The sequence below is a fragment of the Amblyomma maculatum genome, chromosome 1 (assembly GCF_055883805.1).
Source record: "Amblyomma maculatum isolate TAMU_Amacu chromosome 1, ASM5588380v1, whole genome shotgun sequence".
In the NCBI taxonomy this organism is placed as follows: Eukaryota; Metazoa; Arthropoda; class Arachnida; order Ixodida; family Ixodidae; genus Amblyomma; species Amblyomma maculatum.
The window spans coordinates 281,368,838-281,392,323 of record NC_139344.1 but is presented as its reverse complement, the minus strand read 5'-3'; the positions used below and the strand labels follow the sequence as shown (position 1 = coordinate 281,392,323).

At 42.3% G+C, this 23,486-nt stretch overlaps 1 protein-coding gene across 2 annotated transcripts in view; it reads left to right on the top strand.

The window, feature by feature from the left end:
• The window catches only part of LOC146206688 (coiled-coil domain-containing protein 186-like), a 101,110-nt gene that overhangs the window by 16,861 nt on the left and 60,763 nt on the right, over positions 1–23,486 (top strand). For both annotated transcript variants that reach the window (XM_084591482.1, XM_084591481.1), the window contains exons 3-5: positions 13,943–14,111; positions 17,117–17,329; positions 22,406–22,525. In XM_084591482.1, coding sequence (XP_084447608.1) covers positions 13,943–14,111; positions 17,117–17,329; positions 22,406–22,525 — 502 coding nt within the window. The remainder of the gene's footprint in view (positions 1–13,942; positions 14,112–17,116; positions 17,330–22,405; positions 22,526–23,486) is intronic.

Genomic DNA, 23,486 nt, shown 5'->3' with positions numbered 1-23,486 from the left:
AATTAAGCCCTAAATTTGAATAGGATGTCCTGAAATCTTTCAACTCATTTTTCTCGGTTTACACTTTTTGCAAGTCTGCAACCGTTAGGAAAACTACCATTTCCAAATTCGTTTGCCAAATGCTGCTGTCAAGGTGGTACTAAAATTTTGTTTGGAACAAGATAAGGTACTTTTTGAATTCCTTATTCTCTAAAAAAAAAAAAATATGTGACACATAAAAAAAAAATGAAGTTGGTTTTTAAAGTGCTCAGGTTTTTATAAAAGTGTCATAAAGAACCCGCAATTGGCCTGATCTTGCTCAAGCAACTACCTTGAAGTTATCTAAGCACAAGCGGTTACTATATCTGCATGATTCTTAAAATGCTAGTTTTCCTAAGCTGACACACTTAATTTCTCATTATGACAGTTGCAACTCATTTTCTATTTGTGCTAAGGCGATGACACTTAGAATATATTTTAATGAAAGGAAGATAAGCTACCCTTGAAAACTTTATTGAAATTTGTACAGTAGTTCAAAAGTTTATCATTTAGCCCCGCATCCCCCTTTAACAAACATTTGAAACAAAATACACATTACACGAGATAAACTCTGGCCTTTTATAGATGCACAATATTCTTGTGTAAATTTTTGAATGCATAAGATGTCTTTCTTTATAAGAACTTTGTTGCATTTGAGCACACACTCGTACCCTCCTTCCTACATGTTCTTGTCCGCTCTCGCACCTGGTGGTCGCAGTGGTTGCATTTGTTTTCTTGGTGTGTGATTGTTTTGGTGTGGCTGCTTGGCTCGCTGTGTGCTTAAAATGTGTAAGTATGCTTGTGCTTACACTACAGCGTTTTCCTCATTACTTGCATCCATCAGACATACCTCACCTGGCACACATGAGACAGTTAAAAGAATATGCTTGCGCCGAGATGCTGGTAATACGATAAAGCAGTAGTGTACATGCTATGTGTGCTACACGGGGACGTTTAAGGGGCATATTAAAAGAGGGCTTAAAGACTTCTTGAGTGACAGCCTTCTTTCTGCTGGTCTCTGCATACGCACGTAATCAGAACTTTGAACAGCACACATGCACACCTGCAGTGGATTGGATTAATCTATGTGTAACATGGATTAGACCAAAAATTCTTCTCTGCTTTCTGCCTTTTGAGTAATCCAAGATAGGGGAGTATGAGGTAGAAAGTATATATTTTTTTTTTTTTGCTACAGAGCAAAAATAAATTGGGATAATTAGGTATCCTAAAGTGTTGATCCAATAGCAAGTGCTGGTTTCAGTTAGTAGCACTCAATACTAATTAGTAGCACTAAGAAGTAGGGCTAAGCAGTAGTATAATTTTTTGTAGCTACTTAGTAGTACTTATTATTACTAATTAGTTGTCTTGATTTCAACTAATTGTCCCTTTAAATTAATGTGTGGGTGCTGTTCACTCTAAGATATGAGGCGGTCATATAAGCAGCGGTGCAAGGGGTGCTCCACTTTCTCCGTTCTGCTCCAAACTGCTTATCCTGCATCATTCCACTCCAAAACACACTGCACAAAAAATGCTCCAAACTGACTTCCTCAGTGTTCATCAGATTTAACAGAACAAAGTCTTTTGCCATACAGTGGGCCATTATATTGCCGACAAAATAATGCGATCTAATCTAGCCCGATTAAACGACCGTGAAAAGCGCAGTAGGCCGGTGGCATATTGTGAGCTGCACATCTCTGTTATAGGGGTTGCCATAGTCAGAGCGGTGGCAGCTAACCAGTGGCAAGGATATAATGCATCTCGCACTGGGTCTAATACAAATAAAACTTTTGTAAACCGGGGAAGCATAGCGCATAATAAATATTTATTCACAGGTAAATAAAATGAGCCACAAGTTGTCTGAGCAAATTAATCATGAACAAATGCTATCTGCATGCGACATAGCTCTTCCTCCCAGTCTTTTGATTCACTGATGGAGAGAAGCAAGAGCAGCGAACAAAGCAGACACCACAAACTACCACAAGCCATTAGGGAATTTATCCAGCAGCAAAGAATTATACAACTTTTTCTAATGTTTCTGCTTTGAAAATAAGCAGGTACTTCACCATTGAGCCTCTTTGTCTGTGACAAGCATGTCAAGCCTACATCAGACCTCAGCATTATGGGGATGACGTATAGGCAGTGCAAATCTCGAGAAAATCCATAATGCACTCAGTCCACGATCATGACCTCCTGATTGCGTTAACATCTTTTAACGTTTTAATGTGCGAAAAAAAAAATTCCTCTTACTGTAAATAAGCTAGCAACATGGGCAGCTAACAACAGGTTCGGATAGTTTACAAAGAAGCCTGTGGCAGTTCTTTTCTTGTTTAGACGAGGTCTGCAAACTGATCCTACTCTCTGTCTATATGACATTACACTATATACAAGTGAGACATGATCATAAATTTTGTTGCGAAAGCAACACTACGCTATTGAAGAGCCATTTTGCGTCCACCGCCGCTTCGCCATCTGTTCATGCGCGAAGCCAGTCATGACATCACAAGTGCGCCACCACTCTCCCTGTCGGATACACGGATGACTCAGAGGTGCCGCTGCTGCTGAGGAGTGACGTCACGCCGCGCGCCAGCTGCGCATGCGCCAGGAGGAAGTGACGTCACACAGTGCACAGCTGGCGCGCCGAGGCCACCGCCGACTCCTTCGTGGTGTCTCTTAAGAGAAGAGTGGCGAAAGCCTACCCTTTCTCTCCTATCATTTGCTTCTTATCGGCGTTCGTTGCAGTACTACATATAATTATAATTGGTTTACAGGAAAGGAAAGGCGCAGTATCGGTCACACTTTCTCCGGCAAATGTGTTTGGACGGTACACCACCGCTTCTGTCGCATGGCGTTCCTTGGACGCGTTCAAGTCTCTTCCAGAAGGCTGACGGCACCCCAGACTGCAGCGCTTTGTTTGGCTGTCACGCTCGGAGGGCCACCCCTCTCTATGGAAAGCGTGCCGTGTTCATCACATCTCTCCTTCTAGCCACCCTACTACAGTAGAGGGCTACGGAGTAATTTCGACCACCTGGGGATTTTTAACGTGCATAGACATCACACAGCACACAGACGCCTCTCCGTTTTGCTTCCATCGAAACTCAGCCGTCTGTGGTCGTGTTCGAGCCTGGGTACTCTGCCTAGAACGTCGGTGAACTTGGATGCGTTCAGCGGAACACTGGTTGAGTTCGATGCAACGCTCGGTCGCCTACAGCCAAAGCTTTCACTCTACATTCGGTTCAGCAGCGTTGAAACCCACAAATTTTTTTGGGACATAATTTTTGGGAGATGACTCACATTCCTACCTCACATAAACACCCTCAAAAGGAGAGCTGCACTGTCTTCGAATATAGGCTCCTTGCACTCGTTTGGGGGCACCAGCTTTCCTCAACACCTAGTACCACCTGTCGGTCAAGTTGAGCACATAGTGGACACATCCACATAAGTGAGTCCCATGTGAACGAACAGCACCTGCTGCTTGACAACCTTAGGCGAAGGAAAATTGCCAATGATTACGTGATAAAATGGGTTTCTGGGCTATGGGGCAGCAGACTAGTTGAATCACACCTAAGGCACATGAAATATGCTGTGACGAGGCTAATTGACTTTAATTATAGCTGGGCTCATCTGCATGCTTTTGTTGTCCTGCATTTTTTTGTTGTGCGATCTAGTGTGGATCATAGCAGGGTGGGGAAAAAAAAATACATACAGGCTTATATAAGCACACTCATATTCGTTACATTTGCAGGCACTTTTCAAGAAATAGTACAGAATTCTGGTTAACAGTCTTGCTATTAAGTTAATTCCATTTGGTAGTTATTCTGGAAAAAAAGAATGTTTAAAACACTTATTTTGTATGTTCGAAGGGGTTTTTGTTAGTGCTGGCCATTGTCTTATGTTATAGCCTGAGGAGTAAGCAAAACAGTTGGAAGTATGACATTATTTACACAATTTAGTTAATAAATTAATGAATTATAGTGACTATTTACAAACTGAAAGAGAAACTGTAATTAGCAGGCGTGATTGCACTCAGTAATTGGGAGTAATCCACTACGTTTCGAGAGCTCGCTGACAGATGTATGGCCCTATGAGTTAAGTTTCAAAGCTAACTACTTTATTCGCTCTAGTTGGTGAATGTTGGTTGAGGTGAAAGGGTCCCAGGTGTTTACGGCATATTCTAACAACAGGTGGATAAGATAATTGCATGCTAGTAGACATAAGCATTGCAATCACAATCATTCTATAGTGATTATGTTTTATGCGATGGCTTTGTTTGCCATTTATACAGCCTATCGAGTTGTATCAACTCTCAGGCTGGTAGAGTTGGTCCGATAGCGCTGGAAAACTGCACTCCTGTTTAGGTCATCACATTGCTATTGCAGCTGACAATGCATTGGCAATATGTTTGGAGTAATCTATAGATGTACGTCTTTTAATGTGCCCCTTCTTTTTGTTCTCTACCTCATGTATGGACAGTCCCTCGGCTCATCGCAACTGTGGATGCTTTTTTTTTTTTTCTCTCTTCTGCGCAGTACTACTCGATCCTTTTCGAAAGTGTCCGTTATTCCTTTTCCTTTTTGTGTCATTATGGTGATATCTGGGTGGATACTAATGAGTAATTACTCTCATTTACATTTCTTTAGACATTTCAGCCTCATTGTAATACTGTCGTTCAAGCAGTGCAAGTAGCATGCAATGATCATGAGTGTCATATCACCTTTTTTCTTTGTCAAATTGTACTTCGCTTCCTTTGTATTTACCCCAATATGCCTTCATTAACTGTCTCCCCGTCTCCATTCAAGAGGTTAGCATGCATTCTAATGCTTTCTACCAGCTTTTTTTCTTGTCTTACTGGCCTTTTGCAGCAAAGCACAAGAGTGGAATTTTTGAAGTGGTATTTGTATTGCTTTAGCTGCTCCTATAACCATGCCAAAGACTTGTATGGTGTACAGAATTATTTCAGGGCGCCAAAGTGTTAAAAACAAAGAACAGAAATATCAGATAAATGGCATGTCTTAAATAAAATGCGTTGGTTTAAAAGGATACAAGGGTAATGCCAACCACGATTTGACAATTTTATCGCTCTATCAGCTCGAAAATAATATAACAAGCACTTAGTTTAGAGCATTGCTTTAAAAAACAGAGAACTGCTTTCTGCTTTCACAGCCAGGAGGAAAGAAACCATATTTGGTCAAGTTTGCACATCATGCACATTATAAGTTGCAGTTAACTTTGCCTGCCTATAAGTAATAAGATGCATAATTAGAAAATGTTAATTATATAAAATGTACTGTCATGAGCAAAAGTGGAAAGACCATGCAATTGGACAGACCTGTATGCCAGTGTTTCCTGATGTCAAAGTGGCTGTTCTTGAAATATGCATCCTCTCTCTCATTTCTCATATTCTTTTTATACAGAAAAACTGTAATCCCAGTGGTTCAGGTTTTCTCTTCACATTTGTGCACGACTCTACACATCACGCTAAATTGTCATACCTTAGTACAGCTTCCCATACAAATTATGAAAAAATATTTGTGTCAGGTTGGCGGATTCACAACCGCATTTTTGTAAAAGTTGTGACATTAGTATGCACATCAAACCAAAAGTGGGCTCGTTTATAAGGCACGCGTCCCATTCTTCAGTGTTGAGTGTGAGGCCTGCACCAGGAGCATCTGCTTCATGCAGATTTTCACAGCAGGTGGCGGTATATGTCCGCCCCAAAACAGCAATGGACGAGGCCTATGCACAGAGTGCTGTCAAGTAAGCGTGGAGGGTCTGAAAGGACTTCACTTCATTTATACATATTTATCACTCCCTGGTACGCTGCTGTGTAGATTATGGATGTGTAATACATGGTTCAGCAAAGCCATCGTACCTAAAGCAATTAGATCTGGTTCATAGCCTTGGTCTGTGTTTTTGTTGAGCGTACAGAACATTCCTTGTTCCAAGCCTTTATGTGGAAGCAAATAAACCTTCCCTAGAAGGTAGCTGGACTGCACTCGCCTGTTCCTAAAATAAGGTCACGGAAGAAACACCTGTGGTATACAATTGTTGCAAATTGTCTCTCTGGAATAATATTCGCCATTAGGCCCCAAATGATGAAATCACTGCTTTTGTTTTTTGAAGAGAAGAGCACTCTTGGCATAATAGACTTATTACCAGATATTGCCGAAAACCATGACCCGTTGCTTCCATAGTATATTTTTCCTGCAATGTGTGATCTCAGTTTAACACAGTTTCACAAGAAATGAACTCTGCTAGAAAGTATCATATGAGAATATCTCACGCTAAAAGAAAAATATAACTAGAGAGAGTCATACACGGATGGTTCAGAAGCTGAAGCTTGCTTTCAAAGTGCACTAATAGAAGGCAACTGGGCAAAAATAGACGTCCTCAGTACGTGCCAACACATATAGCTAAGTAGTCGATTGAGAAAGGGGTGAGGCAAGGCTGCATACTGTCGCCCTGCCTATTTAACCTATATGCAGAGTGCATCATGAGGAAGGCCGGTCTGGACGAGTCTTCAGCTGGAGTGAAGATTGCTGGAAAACGTATCAACAACCTAAGATATGCGGATGATACCACTTTAATGGCAGAAAGTGAAGTGGAACTCAAGAGACTTCTGATGCGCGTACAAGAAGAGAGTGAGAAGTTTGGGCTTAAACTGAACATTAAAAAGACGAAGATCATGGCGTCTTGCCCTATCAAGTCCTGGAGCATCAATGGACAAGAAGTGGAAGCTGTGACAGATTTTCTGTTCTTGGGCGCCAAGATTACCTCGGAAGGAGACTGCAGCCATGAAATTAGGAGACGCCTGCTTCTGGGAAAGAGAGCAATGGTTAGCCTTGACCGCCTAGTAAAGAGCAGAGACATTAGTCTGCCAACCAAGATCCGTATAACCCGTGCTATGGTCTTTCCAGTTGTGATGTATGGATGCGAGAGTTGGACTGTGAAAAAGGCTGACCGCCGAAGAATTGACGCGTTTGAATTGTGGTGCTGGCGAAGACTCTTAAGAGTTCCTTGGACTGCCAGAAGATCAAATCAGTCGATATTGTCGACCATAAACCCTGACTGCTCATTGGAGGGTCAAATTCTAAAGTTAAAGCTCAGCTACTTTGGTCATCTGATGAGAAGAGAGGAGTCGCTGGAGAAAGATTTGATGTTGGGAAAGGTTGAGGGTCGCCGGAGAAGGGGTAGGCAGCGAACGCGATGGTTAGATGGCATTCTCGAGGCATTGCAGATGAAGATATGTGATGTTAAGAAGATAGTGAGAGACCGGAAAGCGTGGCGTGACATGGTCCATAGGGTCACGAAGAGTCGGACACGACTGAACGCCTGAACTGAACTGAACTTGTAGCTGTAAAAGAAATCATAAACAAAGGCATTGAGAACAGTATAATCTACACAGGTTTGCTCAGCGTAGTCACAACACTACAACGCAGAAGTCCTATTACACCGTTACTCGGTGATATAATACATATGACATACATGATAACGCAAGGACATAGAACTATATTCTACTGCGTCACCAGCAACAAAGGAATTGATGGCAGTGAGGGAGTGGACATGTGCATTGTTTGAGCTTACAGCTGGAAAATTGAGGAAATAAACATGCCACATAAAGACTGCATGAAGCTAGAACAGTGTAAACTGAAAGAGAAATAACAGCCCATGTGGAACAATCAAATATATAACAAATTGCAATTCTTAAAGACCACGTTTGAAGAATGAAAATCTTGCACACACAAAGTTTTCAGGCCATCTTCGAATTGGACTTGCACATCTTGCATGGAACTTTTTACTAACGAAGGAAAATAAGCCTACTTGCAAATCATGTAGAGAAGTACTAGTGAACTATATTTTAATTACTTGCTCAAAGTTGCGATACTGCAGGAAAGGCATTTTAGTGCATTTTATAAGAAGTGCATTACATTCCACAAAGCTTACTCCTGGGTAAAAGTGCAGTTGTAGACTACATGTGCCCTTAGTTTCTTATAAAGGACAGTTTTTAAGCAAACTATAGTTTAACACTTTCATCTCCTTCACTATAACAAACATACATTTTAACCATTGGCTTGGCTCTTGATAACCCCACTTGCTTATGTGCCATATCATCATCATCAGCCTGACTATACCCACTGAAGGGCGAAGGCCTCTCTCATATTCCTCCAATTAACCCGGTCCTGTGCTAGCTGCATCCACTTGACCCCTGCAAACTTCTTAACCTCATCCACCCACCTAACTTTTTGCCACCCCCTGCTACACTTTCCTTCCCTTGGAACCCAGTTTGTCACCCTAAGCGACCATCGGTTATCCTCTCTTCGCACCAGATGTCCTTCCCAGGCCCATTTCTTCTTCTTGATTTCCACTAGAATGTCAGTAAATTGAGTTATTTCTCTGACCCATTCTGCATGCTTCCTTTCTCTTAACATTACCCCTACCAATTTTTGTTCCATAGCCCTCTGCATTGTCCTTAAGTAGAACCCTCTTTGTTAGCCTCCATGTTTCAGCCCCATAGGTGAGTACAGGTAAGATGCAACTGTTGTATACTTTCCTCTTGAGTGATACCGGTAAGCTGCTAGTTATAATCTGTGAGTGCTTGCCAAATGCGCTCCATCCCAATCTTATTCTCCTTGTTATTTCCTTTTTATGGTCCAGATCTGCTGTTACTGCCTGTCCTAAGTAGACATATTTGCCTACTACTTCCAGTGCTTCACTACCTACCGTAAACTGCTGTTCCTTCCCGAGGCTGTTGAACAATACTTTAGTCTTCTGCATATTGATTTTCAAGCCTACCTTTCTACTTTTCATGTCTAGGCCATCAATCATTCTTTGCAATTAATCCCCTGTGTTACTTAACAAGGCAATGCCATCAGCAAAGCGCAGATTACTGAGATTCTCCATCTACCCTTATCCCTAATTGCTAACATTCCAAGTGTCTGAATACATCCCCTAAGCAAGCTGTGAATAGTACTGGGGAGATCGTGTCTCCTTGCCTAACACCTTTCTTTATGGAAATTTTGTTACTTTCTTTATGCAGAACTATGGTTGCTGTGCAGCCACTATATATATCTTCCAGCACTTTCACGTACGGCTCGTCTACTTCCTGATTTCGCAATGCCTGCATCACCGCCGAGGTTTCTACTGAGTCAAATGCTTTTTCGTAATCAATGAATGCTATGTATAAGGGCTGGTTATATTCCGAGCATTTTTCTATCACTTGGTTGATGGTATGAATATGATCGATAGTAGAGTACCGTTTCCGAAAAACTGCTTGATCCTTTGCTTGATTGTAGTCTAAGGTTGTCTTAATTTTATTAGCAATTACCTTAGTAAATACCTAATATGTAATAGACAGTAAGCTGATTGGTCTGTAATTTCAGGTCCTTAGCATCCCCTTTTTTTATGAATTAAGATAATGTTTGGGTTCTTCCATGGTTCCGGTACCGTCGATGACACCAGGCACTGCGTATACAGGGTGGCCAGTTTTCCTAGCACAATATCCCCCCCTTCCTTCAACAAATCTACAGTTACCTGATCCTCTCCAGCTGCTTTCCCCCTTTTCATAGTTCCTAACGCTTTCTTAACCTCGTCCTTCGTCACTGGTGGAACGTCTGTCTGCTTTTCCCTACTGCCAATCTCATTATTGTCCTGACTACTTTGGGTACTGTAGAGATCAGTATAGAACTCCTCGGCTACTTTGACTATCTTGTCCATATTCGTGATGATGTTGCCCACCTTGTCCCTTAACGCATACTTCTGATTTTTGCCTATACCCAATTTCTTCACCGCTTTAAGGCTTCCCCCGTTCTTTACAGCATGCTCAATTTTCTCCATGTTATACTTCCTTATATCGGCCACTTTGTGCTTATTGATTATCTTTGATATCTCTGTCAGTTCTGTCCTGCCTGTTGTGTTGGAAGCTTTCAGACTTTGGCGTTTCTTAATGAAATCTTTCGTTTCCTTAGATAGTTTACTGGTAACCTCTCTAACTATCCTACTGCCTACTTCTACAGCGCACTCAGTAATGATGTCTCTGAAATTATCATTCATTGCTTCTAGGCTAATGTTGTCATTCTCGGTTAGAGCCGAATGTCTATTCTGTAGCGAGATCCTGAACTCTTCTGCCCTCCCCCGCACCGCTAATTTGTTGATGGACTTCTTTCTTACTAATCTGTTTCGTTCCCTCTTCATATTTAGTGTAATTCGAGACCTTACCATCCTGTAGTCACTGCATCTCACTTTCCCACTTCCCTCTGCATCCTGCATAATGCCGTATAAATCAACACAAAACAACTCACAAACATTATCATTGCTTATATCACTGTTGCCAAAGGCCTCTTCCAGCTATCATTAATTAGTCTACCTTGTTGCAATATCAATTTTCTGAATGGAGCACTCACAGAGTATGTCTAATTCTGAAAGGTGTCCAATTATGACACAAATAAGAACGTGACTTTAGCTGAATATGGTTACATGTGAAGAAAATTGGAAGCCAACTCACTTCAAAGCTTTTTGGAGAGAGAGATGTATATTTTAATGAAAGCAGGAGGCGTCTTTCTGGTAGTGAGCCTGGCATGCTACTCCTGATGAGGAAAAAGTGAAGAAAAGAAAAAAAAAACATTGATGAAATAGAAATTGTTTGCATACATACCCAAACTTACACAGATGAGTTTCAAAAGGTATCTATCAACCCTTTGTTCTTTAGAAACTTAATAAGGTTTTTATGGCTTGTGCAGCTGAAAATCCATCGCACCAAGGACTGAGGAAGTGTTCAAGACGCAGGGTTCTGTCCGGAACTAAGCCTAAGTTAGGCTGTAATATCCTGCGGTGTGTGATAAACCTTTGCCAGTAGCATACCAAGTGTTCGAATTCTTCTCACGTATAACATGTAGAGCAGAGGGTTGCTGGATATACTGATTTTGTGCAGGAAATAATTTGTGTACAATAAATTCAAGCATATTCAATGCAGACAATTATGATGGCATCTGTTAAATTTTGTGGCATTTGAAAGTCTCAAGTGAGGTCTATTCGATGCAAAGGGGGTTATTTATGTTCCGGATCACACCACAGAGAGCCCTGCAACCGCCAGGATTCAGCAGCCACAAGTCTGGCTGCATCTCCTCGTGAGAACGGGATCTGTACTATTTTTACAGCGGCATTGGTGTGGTCGTTACCCACGATGCCACAATGGGCAGGCAACCACTGTAGCTCAATATGGTGATGCAGCTCGCAGGCCTCAGTGTGTAGAGGCTAGAACTGGGCATCTGAAAACTGTGTTCCCAGCACATTTAACTAATCCTCATGACAAGGGTTGCATGAACTTCTTGTTGGACATTTATGATACATTGATGGTCAAAAGCGACCTATCAAGCAAGAGCATGTTCCAATTTCCAGGAAGCACCTCTATTGTCTTGATTGAGCCCTTTTGTCCTGGCATCAAGCATACTGCTGGTTGTTGTATTTAAGGCTATTCCGAGAGTATGAAAAAAAAAATTATGGGGACACTCTGCCTTTAAGGGCATGACGCGATAGCGTAGGCTACCACCCTACATATACAGCCCCGCTTTAACCAACCTATATCAACATACTTGCATGGCCAAGGGGTAACGTGAATGCAAGGGTCCTGGCAGGCCGATTCTGACATCACCCTCCCACATGAAAGGAGAGCCCCGAGTTGGCAGCTCCTGCCAAACGTAATATCAGGCAACCCTACGGCCAGTTAGTGCGCTCCCATATCAGCCTCCAGCTACCGCCTGCCATTGCTATGCAGATTTTCTAATGAACAGGACCTTTAACGCTGTCACATTAATATTTCTTTATAGGTGCACTTTCCTGCAGTAACATTCCCTCCATTCCAGATAAAATTTGAACATTGTTCCTTCTTTTAGTTGAAGAGACGCCAAAGAAAACGCAGCGGAATTAGGAAGTTACGCTAGCCCAAAGGATTACCATTTAGGAAAGCTACCAGCATTTCTTATATGAAACAGGGTGACGGCATTGCTATGAAAACAGGAATTCCCTGATTTCATCTCCTGTTTACACCTCTACAAAATGCCTGTGGTGTTTTACCATTTTTTTGATGCCATCCTTCTGACTAATCAGTCAAAACACCAAACCTCCCAGCTAACCTGAGAAAATAAAACGAAAATTGCCTTTCTTGCCGGTCACGTAGATTTTGTTACTCAGCAAATGGCTCTACCATGCTATCTTGCCATAAACCCTGGTTTATCGCTCTTTATACTATTAATAATGGCCTCACTGTTTGGAAAGAACGCCTATAGTTCTGAGAGCTTGTGCTTCTGGAGTTGCAGCATTTGGCAGCTTTGTACAGGCCAGCTGGGTGGCACTTGGCATTCTCATATTTCAACAGAACCCATCATACTGCCTACTTGTTTCAGCAACTGTTTCAGCAACTGTTTCAGCAATATTTTATTGCGAAAGCAATACTACTCTAGGTTTCGAGCCTTCAGCGTAGCGCGGTGGTAGCCATGTCTTACCCACGTGACGCTGTGACGTCACACCCCACGTGACACTAGGGTGAGAGCTGGGCTACTAACTCAAGCGATCGGTGTAGCGCGGCGGTAGCCATGTCTTACCCACGTGACGCTGTGACGTCACACCCCACGTGACACAAAAGCTTCGAGATGGGCTCCCAACTGAAGCGGTCGGCGTTGGCAGGAGCTGTCAAGTTGGCAGGAGCTGTTAACTTAGGTCTCTCATTTCACATGGGACGGTTATGTCAGATTCAGCCTGCTAGGACCCTGGCATTCACGTTACCCCTATAGGCCACTAAGGCACATCCATACGGCTTGGTTAAAGCGGGGCTTTATATGTGGGCTGAGAAAGAAGAAAGAGAAGAACGCTCGGTCACCCACAGCTAATGCTTTCGCTCAATATTTGGTTCAGCAGCGTTGAACTCTTGTAATTTTTTTAGACATGAAAGCAATGTGTCAGTTGCACCCAACAATGAATTCACTTAACCAGGCATTGTTGTTGGTATTGTTGGGGGCACCACAGCAGCCTTGGCTTTATATAAGTGTCCAGCGTATTAAAACTTTTTTCTCAGTTAAAATTTTAAGCACTAATAGCCTAGTCTAGCTGGACTTAGCATCTCTCTTTTGTGTCCCTGCCCTGTAAAGCACCATGATGTCCATTAACTTATTCAGCTTATTCTACACAGGCATGCATGTGCATAGTGAATTCAGTTTTCCTTGAAGTGTGCTATAAGTAGTGGTGGTTTCTTGCTAGACATATTGGCACCCGTTATATCTATATTGGGTTTCTTTTTATGCTACCTGACAAATATAGCAACTAAATGTTCCTAAACCGTGACCTTGGCTGAATGTCCCTTGACATAGTCATACAGACATATTTTTTTCACTTGTAATAATACTATTTTACCATGTGTTATATGCATTCTAAAAAAAAAAAAATAAATAAATAAATCCGATTCCATGGTCACTCAAGTGCTCCTCTTCAGTGCTTTCAACCATTCTGAAGTGCGAAATCTTTTACGTCTCTTTAAGATTATTAACGATTGGCATTTCACATTGCAGAACTAACCTTTTAAAAAAAAAACGATCATTCCTGAGATAGTCCATTCCAATTAAAGAAATAATTGGAATGGACTATCTCAGGAATGATCTTTTTTTTTTTTTCAATAGAAGTTACAAACAACATGTGAAAGATTCAATGTCAGCATTTTCTAATACTTGTATAACCTTTTAGATATCATGTATGGTTGACTTGGGCAACTCATACCCACGCAGAAAGAAAGTTAACAGAGCTGTTGTTGGTTAGTCAGGCTGAATGGAGAAATTTGTAGTGGTAGTTGAAACTGTCTGCAGTAATGAAGTGCCAAAAAGTTAAGCGTCAACTTATTCTTGCCACTGTTGAATCTAGTGATGTTGCTGGCTGTTCAATGCAGGTGCAAGCGATGTGCCCTGAGCTATGACATTGTGGAGCGGCTAGAGCAGAGCAACAGTCAGCTTCAGCAGCAGCTCACATTGCTCAATGAGAAGACCTCGGCTCGTGAAGCCGAGAGCCAGCGACTGCTTGCACAGACGCGAGCGGAGCTGCTCTCTAGAAATGAAAAGGTTTGTGTGCTCTTATCTGCTGCTCAGTAAAATTTGGCATGATTTTGGTGGTTGTGATCAGATATCAATTGTGTCATGTTCACATGCATTCACAAATTGGACACATTTGGCACGTCTGCTGCTGCTGTTGGTGGCAGCATCCAGTTCACTGCCTACGGCCATGTAAACAGCAGTCTTCATCCAAAAATTGCCTGCAATAAATGCTAGACGAATGTTTTCCTTCTTAGCTCAGCGAAATGGTATTTTGGGGTTTAAACAAGCTTTTTTGCAACGGACAGCTGTCATTAGTATGCACACTGGCATAATGAACTGAGAGCTGGCAGTAGCGCAGCCTCATTGCTGGAAAAGGTTGTGATACTTGCGGTTGAGCAGTTAGTGTTAGAAAAAATTATCTTTTGCAGCTTAAACAAAGGCACAAACATCAGTATGCTGAAAATGGCAATTTTTTAAAAATTGATTTCAGAAACATGAAATAAAAAATTGGGGGACACAACCTCTGCCTTAAGGTACAACACAATAGCAGCCTATGTTCGTCTGTGGTGCTTTCACACTGACAAATCAAATAAAGATGCACATTTTAGCCCATAGATGCTGCCTCAGAACAGAGAACACTGAAGACACTAAGGTTCCATAGCACAGGGATGCAGCAAAGGATTACAAAATACAGAGGCACTTGGGACTACTTACGTGCTATGAATGCAAAGGCATTTGCCCATAATCCAACGTAAATCCACCCTTAATCGAACTTAACCCTGCCACAAGTACTTTCACTGGCTGTCATTATTTTTGATTATTTGTATTCCAGACATCCACGTGTGATGTGGTTTGTCAATGTAATTCTAACGTGACATAGGATTTTCGCCATACATGGGGCATAGGTTTTCCGGCACGACTTTGATGTGTGTTTTTCAACCCAATGCCAACACTGCCTTTCCCGCTATGGAAGCTTTAAAGCTATCTCTTCAATATGTCTTCACAGTATTGTGCGTGCAATACAGCTTCCTAGAAAGTTTTCTTAAGGACTGGACACTATTTCTAGTTATTTATTTTCTCTATTTGTTTATTTTCTTTTGCTTAATTCCTCTGCTATGTTTCAAATTGTAATGATAGCATTTTCTTTTGCTTAATTCCTCTGCTATGTTTCAAATTGTAGTGATAGCATTATCTCTTATAGTGTCTCGTAAGATTAGGAACCTTTGAACGACATATGAAGGTGTCAGTTCTATTGGCGTCATTTCTATTTGACTTCACATGCATCTCAATATCCATGTTGCACATTGCATACTGTTTTCGCTCACTATTATGCCCCCTGCTAGTTGAAGGAGCCACGATGCAAAATTCAAATTGTGTGCTCTTGAATATGCACTGGAGAATGGGAACCAGCCAGCAGAAATAGCTCACTGGCTCAAAGCTGCAAGAGCACTCCGGTCAATAAAGCCAGAAAAAAAGTGTAGGCTGCAGGAAGAAAGCGTGCAAGTCAGAGATTGGGGATCGTTAGCACATGGAAGCTGCTGCAAGCATTGTCATACTCACTAACAAAGGGATCCTCAGTGCTTACTGAATGAATTGCCTTGTATGCTAGTGCAACTTATGTGGGATTTTTAGTGTGCAGCACTCTAGCCGCAATGACTGATTTCGCCAATGTCTGTCCGAGGTTGCTCTCTCTCTCTCTCTCCATGAATTTGAAGCGCAATAGAAGTGGTATGTGCGAGTCACGTGGCTTAGCCTATGGGGACACGAAGCAACCTCACAGCCAATGTGAGAGTGGCACGTATCTCAGTTGCAACTGTTGTAGCCATCACCAGATGCTGCTGTACAACCGTGCATTACTCCTGACTGAGCAGTCATGTGTCACTCATGTCCTCTCAACTTCGTCTCCTTTCACATCAGTCATCTCTCAGCCTTCATGGATAACAGCTGTGTACACAGAGCTAGACCTGGCTCTGTGCCGCTTGTCACATCGTGAAGCAGTTTGTGCTCATGTTTATGCTTAGCGAGCACTCGCTGCCAAGCTTACTTCCTTGCTCTTCGATTACCTTTCTTCACCCTGGGGACCTTCTTTCACTCCTCTAGATGTGGTCATGACTAAAAGCAAAGCAAAGCATAATGATATGTAAAAATGCATAAAGAAGTATAGCATGGTTAAGCTATGCTAGTTCACCAACTTCGCATTTGGTTAACTTTTTCTTTTCAGAAAAACTGCTGTTAGCATGGACAGTGACGAGATATGGCTTAAGGACTGGAAAATATGGTACTTACTACATACCCTCTTTGGAATCCCATAAGCTTGTGGATATAAACAATTTGGAACTTTTTCAGAAATATGACAAATTTTTTCCCTTTTTTCATCTATCTCGTCTACCACTTACTCCACTTTCCTTACATTCAGCATTAAAAGTTTTTGCACTCATTAACTCTCTGCAATTTGGTTCACTTCTGCAATTTGATTGGCTTGGCATTTAAAAATTTCTAGAATGTCACTATTAAGAAGCTATTGCAAACTAAGCTTTCTATCTGTCAGTCTTCATGAGGACTTGATCAAATTCTTTTTTGTCCATCACCCATAAAGATTTCCAACTCCCTTGTCCCTACTCATGATTTGCTTGTGAAACAGTTTTTAGGTTCTGCAGTTCAGAGCTGACATGTTTTTACTGTGTTTTATTGTGCTTTCATGGGTTGCAGATTTGTTATGACATGTTTGCGCATTTTGTATCTTCTCCTGCCTGAGCCTCATGCGAGGCTGCAGTACTAAATAAATAAAATTGTGTAATAGGTTGAGTCTCTTAAAAAAAATGCAGAAAGAAGACATGTAGCATGCAGGCAAGGGACAAAGCATAAAAATTGGGCACAGTAAAGGGCAGTGAGCACGAGATTTGTCAATAATACAGAATTAACCATTTCAGCCATCAGACTGATATGCCATTGAATGTCAGCGAAAAGGAGCTTGTTATTCTTTCTGTGCCAGTGAAAACCAGTCACTGACAGCTGATTTATTTCAACTGCAGTTGTGCAAGCAGCTTGAGGCTGTGACAAAGGAGAAAGACAGCATGGTGGTGAAATATGCAACAAGCGAGAAAGAGGTTATCCTGGCTCGTAAGGCCCTTGAGGACACGGAGAAGAAGTACCGGGAAGTTGTTAAGGAACGAGACCAGCACTTCAGCCGAGTAAGAGCGCTGAACAATGAGCGTGCCCGCCTCTGTTCCAGTCTTGACACCAAGGTGAGCATAACTCAAGTATTGCTTGCTCTTAAATGTTTATAGTGAGATAAGGCTAATATGGTGGTGCTACCAGTGGTCCTACAGAAGTTAAGTTGTTCATCCTGCTCACTGTACGGTCTAGAAAATCAAGTTCTGTGATGTCTCACTGATGGAAATAAACATAGCATCACAACACAAGAATGTTTTCTCAATTGCACACAAAATATGCTGCTAATAGTGCTGCAGTTATGTTTGGTCCTGAGCTAATAAACAGCAGTTCAGCACTTTTTTCTTTGTAATGCAAGAGAAAAAATGTTTTCTTCGCGTTAATGATTGCATTGCAGCCAAAGTAACCACTCATCGGCCAGCGATATGAATGTACCAATACTTTGTGACCCTTTGGGTTGTAATTTGATTCCTTTGCAAGGTTGCTTGAGCAGAATGAAACTGATAACGGCAAACAAGCAGTGTTTCTATTAGTGTTTTATTCTCATACTTACATCCTTGTCTTCTGGCTCTTGTATGTCTCACTGTCTAGTAAATAGTGTTTTTGATTTTATTGAAACAAGAGTACATTGTAGTAAAGGAGCAATTACTTGTTAACATCCTCCGAAGCCCAGCCATGCGGCTACCAAAAGAAAATGCATGGCTTCCACAGAAACTTCGTAGTAAGAAAAGAAAATTATACCGATCCTGCCTTTGAAACTGGGGCGACCACCTTATGGGAGCAGTCACTCTATCGATAGAGCAGTTAACCAGGATGGCTTGCAAATGGTAGGGCGAGAACGAATTGATTAAGAGCTGAAAGTGAGGATGAGGGTCCTAGGTTCAGACATGAGACGAATTATTCTTCATCTACACAGTTTCTGTGGAAGCTGTATAGCTAACTGTCCTTTGTAGCTTTATGGCTGGGCTTAGATGGATGCTCATGAGTAACTGCTCCTTTATTACAAACCTACTTCAGCAAAAAAAAAATATATCTATATGTGAGTGCTAAGTATAGACATAGACCATGAGTGCCCGGAAGGGGGCAAGGCAGGCACCCACCCTCCCCCCCCCCACCCTCCCTCTGGAATTTGATATTTTTGTTGTGCACTGGCATGAAAAACTGCACAGCTTGATCAGCACAATCAGGTCCCGCATATCCATAGAAAGCTCACTTACCCCCTCCAATAAACGCAGCCATTTTCACATGTTCTCAGCTACGGAGTACTGCAACCCCCCTGGTTTCAATTAAAGGCCCGCAGTGCTTTACAGTGGGCAAAAAGTGCAATGTGCTAGCTCTGTTCAGAAAGGGGGCTCCCGTTGGCAGCACCCCTCGTTGCCGGTTTGGTTTTTACCGGGCCGCCTGCAAATGTCATTTGCTCAGTCTCCAACGTCAGCTGGGATGTGTCATCGAAGAATACCTTACAAAACTAATGAAGAACATCCCTGGCCACAGCATTGATGTGTAAGCCCTCTGGCCTTTTGCAGGGTGCCCTGACGGCGCGAAAACAACTGTTGGAGGGGATAACAAAAGGCTGAGCGCTATTGACGCACACAGTCTGCAAAGCTGGCTGCGCGACAATATGGACACTCCCCTTCGCATCTCAATGGGTCATTCGTTAGTCACGCCGCTGTGTGCTTGTAATTTAACTGAGGAGGATTTGGTGCTGGCCTCTGTAATTTGCCGGCCGCTGGAGGTATAGGAAGGTTCACACCCCTGCGGCAAGCAGAGTGTGTGCGATTGCTCGACTGTGCAGGTGCGCAAGCGGGATCGAGCGAGATGAGTGTGTATTTTAGCCTGTAAGTAAGTTTTCTATATAGATATAGCCCTTTTGTGTTTTGTTTTCAGCATGCGCGTTTAATTGTCCTTCCAATCAGTGTGCGGGCATTTTCTTACGCTATCAACCCTGAGGAACACCTTAGCAGCTTTGCCTTGCGTAGTCTGAGGTGATGGATATTCGATGCTTCTTCAAGCGTCAGCAGGCATCTGATGGAGGGTTAGCAAGCTGCCTGGCCGAACATTCTAGTGTGTAATGTGACAACGCTGAGGTTGTCGACTCCATGGAAATGATTCAACCAGCAGTGAGCTCCTGTGACATAGTTAGCCATGATAATTCTCATTCTCCTTTCATGGGATTAAACGGTGATGACAACAGCAAGAAAGCAACTGGTTTGTCGCCAGAATATGACTTGGGAGAGTTTCTAGGCAAAGCTTAGCGCACTGGCATCCCGGACTCTTCTAAGTTACGCCTTCTTAGAACCCATGGTCGCCAAATATTACATACTACTTTATGAAAGATGTAGCACTTTCGCTACCAATGCCTGGAGGATTATGCCTCTTGGCTTGCATACTCAGCAACAGCGAAAGTCGCCGTTTGTCGTTTCTGGGTTACTTTTCCTCCGAACGTTCACCAGTGTACTCAAGGTAGTTTTATTGTGCGCACTTTCAGTAACTACAAAAAAAATGCATGAGGCGTGCAGGCATCACATTCAATGGCACCAGGAGCCATGGCGGCCTCACAGAACTTAATGGGTGTGATGGCAGGCAAGCAGCTATCTGTTGTACAGTAGCTGAGAAGAGCACTGTAAGAGCAAGTTGAAAGGAACCGCGAGAAATTTTATATAGTTTCCATCATTATCATTTGAGCAATGCATGACTTGTCAATTCGCAGGAAGTCATCTGACAGGGAGATTTTCAATGATTTCATTCACTTTCGGGTAGAAGCTGAGATGCTCGACTTCAGGAACACTTCGCTTCTTCTGCTGGCAGTGCCAAGTACACTTCCATCCACGTCCAGAACAATATCTCAATCTGTGGCAACATCCTAGAGAGCAAATATTAGTCGAAGCTAGCACAGAATTTGTTTTATCTGCCCTTGTGGACGAAACTGCGCATATTGCAGGGAAAGAAAAAATTTCTATATACATTCACTTCATTGACAAGGCAGGAACCGAGGTTTGTGTCCGAGAGCAGTTTTTTGAAATTCATAGAACTGGAGCAACTGAACTCTGCTTTCATTGCCGCTGCAATCGGGAAGTTTTTAACTGATGGGCTGTTTCTTTCAAACCTCATTGGCCAGTGCTCTGCAATGGCTGGAAAAGAATCTGTAGTGAACTGAATAATACAGAAACACCTTCCGAAGGCACTATTCTTCCACTGCTCAAGTCATAAACTGTATCTCGTGATCAGTGATTTGAACAAGGTCTCTAAAATTCGAAACAGCAGGGATAATCAAAGAAACCATACTTTTTTTATGAGAGTGTGCTCCAAAGGAAATTGGTGCCCAACATTCCGATGCTGTGTGAAACAAGATGGTCTGCAAGTACAAGTCAATTAGGATCTTTGCTCAGCATTAGTCAAAGCACTTTAGGAGCTAGCATCAAGGTTATCAAGCTTGCTGCAATTAGGCAATGAGCTCACATCCTTTATTGTGCAACAACAAGCTCTCTTTCCTTGTTTGCTTGCACATTGTAGCAAAGTACAGCCCACTGCTGGAACCAGTTACCAACATTCTACAAAGTGTAGACTTCCATACTGTACACGACCATATCACTGAGTTGCAGAATATTTATTGCGACCACCGGACTAATGCTGAAGAACAGTTCTCTGACATCATAAACTCAGCAGCCAATTACCCGAACGTGTTGATCCTTCTACTAAGACAAGCCTCTTGTCAGGCCTAATAAGACAACGATAGGGTTCAGTCATCAGAAGAATTTTATCGTATGGCAATATATGTGCCAATGCAAAGATCTTTAATCTTCTCCAGCTGCATGCAGCAAAAGTGAAGCATTTGAGCCATGTTAAGTTTGTTGCCCTCAAATGGTTTTACTGCGTCTAAAACTTCAAGGAAGAGGGTATATCATGGTAGGAGGTGTGGCCCAACAAAACTGGGGGCTCGCCAGATGTAACTACTGAACTGCTGCTTCAGTCCAAGACATTCTTCCCCACTGTGGCAAAAGCCATTGAGGTGGACCTGACCTTCCTAGTTACTATGCACCTGCATTGTAGAACGCTCCTTCAGCACAATGAGGGGAGTAAAAACGTGGTTGCGCTCAACAATGACAAACGACAGGCTGGGTGGCCTTAGTATAATAAGTCTACAGAGAAAATTTGTGATGAAGAACAAAAACGATTTTATCACCCGGGACATCATGCAATTCGTCCATAAAAACCCAAGACATCTGCAGCTGCTATTCATGCAGTCACATGTTGGTGAGCATGTTGTGTTGTGTGCTGGTCATCAGTTCACATGAGTTGAGAACCTGGACGCAACAAGTCTGATCATTCTTCTTCACGAAGTAACATATCACCTTTTGGTTCTTTGTTCAATATAATAACATTCAATGCCTTTCCAAGGCTGGGTGCTGTTTATGGTTTTTCTTTGATGTGTGTAGTTCAGACTGCAAATAAGTGTTTTTTTGTGTGCTAACGTATCCCCCTTGCAAAAAGTTCTGCGGACTCCCTTGGCACATTACGCAGTGAGGGTACGAGATGAGCATCATACCTGCCATACAGCACTTGTTCTGTCCTCTCATTTCATCCATGTCCGAACTTTGTGCTCCCCCCGCACTCTTTTCTTGAATATCCACCAACAAGCGTTAGCAACAAATATTGCTGAAATCTACTGTACCTTTGGGGAATTTCTGTCAAAATTGGGCCACTTTGAGTTGTTGACCAATTCGTTGTCACTTCACCATATTCTAGCTGTCTGGATTAACTAAATTTGTAGAGCAACTGCAGGCTATAGTCTTGGATTGAAACTCCAGACCAGGACAAATTTTTCTTCCTTCAACTATGAAGTTTTTGTAGAAGCTGTCTGGCTTTCCTTCGTAGCCATATGGGAGACTAATGAATAATTTACTCCTTTAATACAAATCTATGGTACCGTTGGTGATGCACCTTAACATTAGACTAAGACAGCATTGTGATGGCTAGGGCCCTTAGAAAGAGGTTGTCACGAACAAGCTTTGTCAGATTAATGGGCAACTTTGTTTAGTCCAAGCTGACCATGGCATATGCATGATAACCATAAGGCTAATGGGAACATGGTTGTTATAATTTGAGGGACAGATGTCCAGCACAAGCAAATTAGAGTTATGTTCTCTCAGCTAGCAGACATGGCAAAGCTTCAGAAGGAGCAAGAGAGGCTCAAGGAGGAGCTGTCAGCTCGAGATATCAAGATCAAATGGGCCCAGAACAAGCTGAAGACCGAGGTGGATGCCCACAAGGTGAGTGTTCTTGCAGTGTTTGCCTTTACACTAAACTATATGCACCGTGAAGCTTCTCTTCTTCACAAGATTTCAGTTCTTTGTAATTGATGCTAAATGTCAAGTGTCCTCTTTAACCACTTGCCTTCAGTTGGTCATTCTGCATGTGTTATATAGCAGATGCAGGAAGAATAACTGGGGCTTTGACTTAATAAATTTCGTTTCTTGCGGTCAAGGGATGAGGTGCTGAAGCAGGTGATGTCACTTGATAAAACACGAGGTGCAGTCATGTACATTTATTATTCTCCAATTTATTTTTGAAAATGCTTTCATGTCCAGAAAGATCCAGCTGCCTTTCTTCTTGAGCATATTTAATCATCCTGGAACATAACACAGTATTTGCAGTGACAACACCATGATTGCATGAGTGCTGGTGGCTATTATTTGATCTCTGTCTATCGCTGAAAATTCACTGGTGCATAAACAGCATTGGCTGAAAATGTGCGGCTCTAGAAAGAGTTGTAACAATTTACTTTAATCTTTAGAAGCTTGTCATGGTTTCATTGTATTTTACACTGATGGCTCAAAACCACATGAGAGCATTGGTGCAGATTTTATGATGGAAGCACTGGGACAGGCAATCAAAATAAACAAAAAGCCAGTGCATGCATAGTGGAAATGTATTGCCCTGTTAGTCAAGTTATAAAAATATCAAGGAGTCTGTAGTGTACATGTGATTTTATCCTTTTTATCCTGGTTTTATCATGGCCATGGCGGCCATGTTTTGGTGGAGGTGATACACCAGGAGCTCATGTATGGTGTGATGTCACTGCGTTTTAAAAAACTCCAGGCAGTCGAAATTGTCTAGAAACCTCCACTACAGCTTCCTTAATAGCCTGAGTCGCTTCGGTATGTTAAACATCATAAACGTTCCATACTGTCTTAGTCATTTAGGCATTGCAGTTAATGAGTGTGTGGATGA